Source organism: Gymnoscopelus braueri (assembly GCF_963280865.1).
Source record: "Gymnoscopelus braueri genome assembly, chromosome: 4".
Lineage (NCBI taxonomy): Eukaryota > Metazoa > Chordata > Actinopteri > Myctophiformes > Myctophidae > Gymnoscopelus > Gymnoscopelus braueri.
Genome location: NC_137605.1, coordinates 16,560,949 through 16,569,563, shown reverse-complemented (window position 1 = coordinate 16,569,563; position 8,615 = coordinate 16,560,949). Strand labels below are relative to the sequence as shown.

Below are 8,615 nucleotides of genomic sequence, written 5' to 3'. Positions count from 1 at the left end.
GAAAGTGGACTTACTCACTTTGGGTCCATTTGGTCCGTTCCACCCAGCTGATCCCGGCTTCCCTGGGAGTCCTGGAGGACCTGTCCGACCCTGAACAGGAACATCAAAATGTTACCAACAAGGCCATCATGCATGTCCTGTACATACAATATCATACACACACACACACACACACACACACACACACACACACACACACACACACACACACACACACACACACACACACACACACACACACACACACACACACACACACACACACACACACACATATGCAATCGATCATACATATTCTGGATTTATTCCACACATACAGTATTTTCCACTTGCATATTCAGTTTATACACTGGTTGCATCTATGGACATGTATTTGTTGTATCCTGTGTAAATAACATGCTATACTGTATAGTTCAATGGCACTATACTGAAACAAAACATTGTATCACCTGCCAACGACCAGTTCTATCATTGGTTCTCAACGTTGTGTCTGGGGACTGAACAAGGGGTCCAAATGGACCCTTGCTGGTCTGTAACTCTGAGAGTGTACAAATGGAACCAAATGGACCCTGCAAGAGTCCATTTGGTTCCATTTGTACACTCTCAGAGTTAAATTAACATTGTGTTAAATTAACACTGTGTACACTTGGGAGTTAGGGTCCATTTGAACCCCTGTCATCTTATCTCCTGGCACACACAAGTTTGCAACAACATCATGCAACACTGATGCTACGGTACACTGTGCTGTGCTGCAGCCCAAACTGAAGCAACAGTCACACGACTCTTAAAGTCACAGCAAACAATAACAGCGTGGCTCCCATGTGGACCTCTGACATCATACTGATGATGATGTCAGTATTTAATGACCAAGCATGGTCAATAAATGCATCTATTTTATTCTGCACTGTGCATGATTCAGCGCATCGTGTTAAAGATAAAAGGCACATCGCACACAGCCTTTAGAATGTGTTTCTGGCGTATCGATTGGCGATATGTCATATTGATGACATTTTGTCATCTCCAAAGTTTCAGCCTGATCTGAGCCCCATTGACTTCCATTATAATTCTAAATCAAATATTTCAAAAATATATAAAATAATTGTGCACAAGCCATTTGGGGCTGATTGTACACACGCACACGCACACACACACACACACACACACACACACACACACACACACACACACACACACACACACGTTGTAAGAATGTATCAAGGACATTGTGACCTGCACAACAGCCCTCAAACTTTGTCCTTTTTCAGAACCCCCCCCCCCCCCAGCAAAATGAACAAGTGCAAGACCTGCTGCTAGGCCTGTGCCGGGTTTGACAAACCTGCCCACCCGCTGCAGCATTTGTCAGCCACAACAAGCATACTGTAGCTGCACATGTGGAGGCGGAATGACTTTAACGAGCCCTGTCACTTTGTTCTCTTTAATTAAATGATGGTCTGTATATAGAACACGGAGCCGGTGCTTGTGGGAAATAAAATGATTTATGGGCTCGGCTGGAAGCACTAAGCAAAATTGCTCGGCTGGTGCTGCGGGTTCCACTCGATCAGAGCAGCGCGCCACCGGAGCTCTCCCAGTGGGACTGTATTACTGGTTAACCACAATGACCAATCATTTAGGAGGTCACTTCTCTTATGACGGTCCCCATCCAACATGCTCCGCTGAATTCCCAATGAAGCTGGGAAGGGGACGGTCCCTGTTCCAATGACAGTGTGAGGGCCATCTTACACAGGGGGGGGGGGGCTGGGCTGGGTGTCTTTCAAGGGCTTGATGAGGGGGCTGTCACTGTTAGGCACTGGTTCTTCAACGTGGGGTCCGGGGACCAGCAGAGGTCCAAATGTACACTCGAGCAGGTTGGGGTTAAAAATCCTATCACCCAGTGAACTCTAAGAAGCACATGGCTCGCCTTTGTTCTTTTAAAGATCATATCAAATGGGCGTCCATGGCCAAATGCATATCAAACTGGGGGTCGTTGAAATGAAAAAGGTTGAGAGGCACTGCTGTAAGGTCCCCTTCAGGCAGAGGAGAGCTGAGGTACCCCCCTCTGCCATCTCAGCAGCTCCGCAGCTTGTCCCCTGTTTGCATCCTGTCAAGGTTGTACCTGCTTGCAATTTCATAATGTCCATGCACAGCAGAGCGCCGCTGGCAGCACTGTGACTTACAGCCACAGCCAGGGATCAGGCTCTGAGCTCTTTCTTTTTTTTTTTGTGTGTGTGAGTAAATCCACTTAGCGAAGAGGGAAGAGGAGTGATTAATGTAGACTCTCACCTTTTGTCCAGGTCTTCCGAGTTCTCCCTGACGGCAGGATGAGGGAGAGGAGGGGGAGAAACAGAAACAGTAGTCATGACAACCGCATTTCCCGGCTCGCACTCAAACAAAAGCCCCCGCTGGAAGGATAACGGTTTTTGCAAATATAAATTCTATAACGGTCCAAACAGATTTGTGTATACAAGATTAGGTCCACTAGGATGATGGAGGACATCAGAAAATAACCACTAATCATTTCACAACGTTACCTTCTCTCCCTTGGGCCCTTCTATACCGGGTAAACCAGGTGGACCCTGATGAGAGGAAGAAACAAAATAAAAGAGTTATCTAATCTCGCTTAATAGTCTCGTTTCCCACCACATCCACTGAGAAATTCACTGCTGTTCCCTGAAGCCCAATTCCCCCTGCAGTTTCAATTAGCTAAGGGCTGAGTGGCCGCTATTGATTTACCAAGTGCCTCGTGTGCCTCCCATTGATATACTGATGCCCTGACTGCTGCAGTATATGATGCAGGTGGCCGTCTAATAGCCATGATTAAAGAGAAACACCAAATGGGCAAACCAAGCAAAAAAGGTCGATAAGTGAAAATGCTTTTCGTTTACGAAACGTCAATGACTAGGCTCACCTTTTGAACCAAACAGATCGTCTGTAACTTTCCCAGCGACCAAAGCACAGAAACACATGTCCCATTTACTCTGTTTGTGTGTGGTGGCCCGTGGGCCATCGCTGGAATTTACGCGACTGAGTATGCCGTCCCATGCACAGACAAAACTCTTTGGGCTGTTTCTAAGAATGGTGTGCAGAGTACTGGCAGGCAGTGGAAAAAGGCTATTTGTGTCTGGGCTAAATCTGGCGCGTTAATGGGCTGCTGTGTTGCAGGGTGCCAAAGTGGACCCCCTTCCTACCCCCCCCCAATACCCCCATCCCCCCAACCCCCCAACCCCCCCATCCCGGGCTCCGGTCCTCCAACCATCCCTGACATGTCTCAAGTTGTTATAGGAGAGGGGGGGCGACACGTCCTCTGACACCTGTAAGCAATGCAAATACAAAACGTCCACATGCTCAGGAACCAGTCAGTCAACATTGTCCTGATTTTGCAATATCTTAGATATAGATTTTGTCAATCTACGTCTTGCATATTTTGGTGGTGGCTGCTTTGATGACCGAATTGGAAAAAAGTTGAACCTTATCTTACTGTTTGGGGTGAGTGTTATGGTTCCTACCTCAGGTCCAGAGGGTCCGGCTGGGCCTGGGGGACCCGGGAGACACATAGCACCTTTCGCAGTGTCTTTCTTGTCGTCTCTGTCTGTAATATCTCCATGACCACTTGAAACGTTGTCATCCTGAAAAATAATCAATCAATAGACATTACAGTACGTAATGTTTCTCAGAACGTTGCCAAATGTTAATTTAGAAAGGAAAGCAAAATCCAAATTGCAATTGTGCTATGAGTGATATTTTTTGTCAAAAGTTTACAGCTCTATATTCTGATAGCAATCATTGCTATGTTTGTTCTGTAACTCATTTCTCTATCTCTCCAGCTCTTCAATAAACAATAAATACATTTCCAGGAGGTTCACCATTTTCATCCAATCAGGAGAGAGAATCCATTTATCCGCTTCAGTTTTTCTCGTGTTCCAGTTCCAAATCTGTCTGCCCTTTTTTTTTATCAGTTTCAATTGAACTTGTTTGAAGCCTGTATCCGGTATGAATTCTCTCTCCTAGTTGGATGAAATTGGTATTCCGACGTGATGATGTATTTTCTGTTTACTACAAAGCTGGAGAGACGGGGAGAACCCTGTTACTGAAGATATACTAGCAATGATTACTATCAGAAAATAGAGCTATTAAACAATTATTTTAACACACACACACAAAATCATTTACAGCATTTTGCCTTTTTCAACATCATCTTCATATATGGATCCTACACTGATGCCCATAGGACGATGCCATTTCTGTCTACAAGCTGTCACTGTGTCTCGGAGGTGGACTGTGGATGGTTCGAAAATGTGCCTATCGATGACATTATCTGTGGTCATTTCAAACAAGAAAAACAAGAACAAGAAAAAAATGGTTATAATTTCTTTCACACGTGGCTCTGCAAGAGGCTAGCCAGTGTGTGTGTGTGTGTGTGTGTGTCCGGAGCTAATCTTGCAAACTACTGGACCGATCAGCGCCAAACTTTGTGTGCACGCTGCTAGTTGGCCACAGAAATACCGCCACAATTTTTTCACACGTTTTATACTTAAAATAATAAAAAATCTGGATAATAATTGGAAGTCAATTATTATCCAGAACAGGCTGACTTGCCAGAATTCTGAGTCATAAGTCATCGATGCGTCATAGATCAGTGGTTCTCAACCTTTTCAGGCGTGACCCCCCAAAATAATCATATTTGAACTGGGGACCCCCCACCCTGATAAGCACCTGGAGTTGAGGCATTACATTTAGTTTGACTCGGTTCCACAGATAGATATTGTGACAATAGCAGATCTACAAGCTCGCGTTGCGAGGTGTTGTGAGCTTGTGTGTTGTGAGCTATTTTTAAAAAAAAATGTAGTTTGCCTCTTTCTTATATTATTTGACAATTTGACCAATGTTTGACCAGTTTTTATAGTTTGTTGATTACTTTTGATGCAGTGATGGTCTTTTTCTTTCTTTTCAATTTTTTTTAGGTATTAAAAAGGTCTTAAAAGTCCTTACATTGTCACTTCACTGTCATCTGGGGACCCCCCCCCCCCAAAAAAAATCATGTGGGGTCCCCCCTGGGGGTCCCGACCCACACAGGTTGAGAACCACTGACATATGACTGACATCACAGGGTGGTCACATGATCCACCACACACTGGAGCCACGCTGCCATTTGGATCCCAGGATCCACATGATTGATCTTTTAATGATGCAAGAACAATGGCTTGTATTTCAGCATGCAAACTTTCCAGGAAGCTAAAGGCTGTAGTTTCCATTTGCTCGGAATACCCACTAATGATGTCATTGGTAGGCAGGTTTCTGAGCTGTCCACAGCCCACCTCTGAGACACAGAGCGAGTAGACAGAAATGGTGCCATCTTATAATTAAGCATTAGTGAGGACCATATGAAGACAATAATATCGCCAATAGAGGGTCAACTTGTACGCAGCACAAGAATCTTAAAGCACTTTGTAAACTGTGTATTCTAAAATGTTATACAAATCATAAATATGCTTTCTTATTCTTTTTTTTATTCTTATCACCCTTGCAGAGCACTGGTTCTCAACATGTCCAGGGACCCCCAGGAGTTTACTGTGTAGATTGGGGTCCCAAAGATAAATAAAAAAAAAACTAAACAAAGGGATTAATGCATATCAAACTTCTTTATGTCATAGGAAACCTACAGGGCCCTAGAAACGAAACATCACACTGGGACCCCCCACACATAAAACAACGTAAAGATGTATCAACCGTGGCATGATCTTGGAGGGCCCCGTAATCCAGTGTGCCCTTGGAGTCTTATTATTAATGTTACCAGAGTGTGAGAGTATGTCTGCTTTTAGCCTGGGGACCAGAAAGACAGAGAGAGAGAGAGAGATATAGCGGCGGGTTGGATACCACCCAAGGACACATCAACAATCAGAACCCCTCACAACAAGGACAAGTCACATGACTTTGACTCACAGGAGCATGGCGGCGCCAAAGCGTAGGGGGTGGAGGGAAGAGGGGGGGGCGGGGGAGGACTCAGTAAACAGCAGGGGCTGAAGCTCTTCTGCCGGTCCGGCTGCCTGAGAGCTGCGGTGACAGCGGACACATGGTCAGTCACGCTGGGGCAATGATGTCAGCCAGGTGTCAAAACTGGGTGACAGATCACTTTGCAAGAGGTTACATCCATGCATATCGTTGCGACGTCGGGCAGAAGCCTCTAATCTCCATATTTGAACTTTATGTGTTTTTTTCCCCGTAAATTATAATGTCCTAATTGATCATACTACAACGTCACACAAAAAACATCAAAAGTAGCAGATCTGCAAGCTTGAAATGTGGCGCGAAGCGACGCGTTTTGAGCTTGTAGATCTGCTACTTTTGCTGTTTTTGAATTTGAATCCTGAAAAATAACAGTTCTGGACATATGAGGTTTCCACCTGACAGAGACGATATACTCATACACTGCACACATTCACACACATGCACCATAATGTCTTTATACTGTATATCTGTTATTATATTATGCCAATACTTTAACTACCTTATTTCACTGCATTTTTTTTTCTTTTAACCACACCCCTCATGTATATTTTAATCCACTCATATTAGGAATATTTGACATTTCTGACCCATTTTCCCTGTTTACTTTCTATCTCTATTCTTTTCCCCTTTCTTGAAAACTCAAAGGATTTCACACACCTTCTTTTTTATTTTTTACACCTGTAAACCTGTGATGTGACAATAAAGTTGAAGTTGACATATACTGCACTGTGCACTGCACAGCATGCACATATGGATATAATATTTGGAAGTAGGACGCATGCACACAGCACCCTTCAAGGTGTGCCATGATGTCTAATGTATATACTTAGCATTTTTCTTATACTTCATTTTCCTCCTCTAGTATCCTTAATTATTTCTGCTAGTGTTGAGATCAAAAGCAGAGTATTTTAATTTGTGTACTCGTATATAAGATATACAGGTATATAAGTAACATATAAGTAACAATAAAAGCTATATTAAGTACAATAAAAATCTTGAATCTTGAATGTCCTCGTAGCTGGTAGTGTACTTGCACACCTGCCGTATGTATTACAGTATATTACACTGGTATTCAACGTGGGGTCTGGGGACCACCAGGGGTGTTTATTTTATTAATTTGTGGCCTAATCTATATCAAACTGAGGGTCTTTGAATTTAAAAAGGTTGAGGATCAGTGGTATATCTTACACTCTGCTGTGCATTCTTTTCTATATTAATTGACCCGTGTACTCAACTCCTACAGCAACTTCCTGGCCGTTTCCGCACAGCGATCCCCTCATGCCTGATGTATCTAGACTTTACTTGCACAACACGGCGCGCAACAAAGTATAAATCTAAAAGGTCAACAACATATGACACTGTGCACATGCTTGAGACGTTCCTTCATGCACAGCAGAGAGGAGGAACTTGAGACAAAACATAGACAGACGGACGGACACAGGATGTGGGTGAAGGTAACAGGTGCAAACTATCAAATCGTGACAGGCCGACAGAAGGGTTCCTGACGCTGGATGCAGTGTCATGAAGAACCCCTGCCTGCACCTCCAGGACCAGCTGAGGAACTGTAGATGGGCTGGATATTTATAGACACCTCCACGGTTACCGGAAAATAAATAAAAACAAGTGTGTTTCTTTTTTTCTTCGGTTTCTTTTTATATATATATATATATATACACACACCGGTATATAGTATATACGTATACTATGATGAATAGTGCAAATATCCCATCTACAACATGTGAGTTTGTAGATGGGATATTTTGAAATTTGGGAAGTTTAACCATTTTTAGACATTTCTGGATAAATCTTGGCCTATAATGACATGCCCAAAAATTGGCCAGGTTGAGAGTGGTTACGGACCATCATCATCAAACCAGATGATGATGACATGGTGACATTCTCTCATTGCATCCATGCATGTCCTGCACCCTCCTACAATAATAATAGCATTCGTAATAATAATAATAATAGTAAATATGGGCACAAACACTCATCCTTGCATGCATGTAAACAAACACACACACACAAGAATTCGCACACACGTACACACACACACACACACACACACACACACACTCTCTCTCTCTCCCTCTAACACGCACGCACACACACTCTCTCTCCCTCTAACACGCACGCACACACACACACACACACACACACACACACACACACACACACACACACACACACACACACACACACACACTTACCTGCTGGGAATGAAAGAATAGTGTCCAAGTAGGAGGCGTCCGCCAGGACATAGCAGGACAACAGTGGAAGGTACAGTCCAAGCGTTAGAACAACCATGCTGCCGGAGATTCACGGCACACAACACTCCACGCTCACTCCGACTCGTCTCCCGTTTCTTTACACAGGTTCTCCCCACACCCACCCTCCCTCCCTCCCTCCCTCCCTTCTCGGTGTCCCTACGCCTTTAGGAGGCGGAGGAGGAGGAGGAGGAGCAGGAGAAGGAAAGGGGGGGGTATGCCAACCAATGCCCATTAAATCTTTCCTCTGCATCAGTGTGCGCTAAAATTACAGGAGTGAGCCTGCCAGCTGCTCCGCTCCGTGCCAATATTAGACTCTTACTACTGCAAGAGCCTTTGTTTCCA

The 8,615-nt window shown here is 44.2% G+C and overlaps 1 protein-coding gene across 1 annotated transcript in view; it reads right to left on the bottom strand.

Moving 5' to 3' along the window:
- Positions 1-8,310, bottom strand: part of colq (collagen-like tail subunit (single strand of homotrimer) of asymmetric acetylcholinesterase) — a gene marked incomplete at its 5' end in the record, with an annotated part of 17,905 nt that extends 9,595 nt beyond the window's left edge. The window contains 7 exon segments of the mRNA XM_080425794.1: positions 19-90; positions 2,281-2,307; positions 2,529-2,573; positions 3,504-3,623; positions 5,938-5,985; positions 5,987-6,048; positions 8,214-8,310. Of these exon segments, the coding sequence (XP_080281920.1) occupies positions 19-90; positions 2,281-2,307; positions 2,529-2,573; positions 3,504-3,623; positions 5,938-5,985; positions 5,987-6,048; positions 8,214-8,310 (471 nt within the window).
- Between the last annotated feature and the right edge of the window lie 305 nt (positions 8,311-8,615).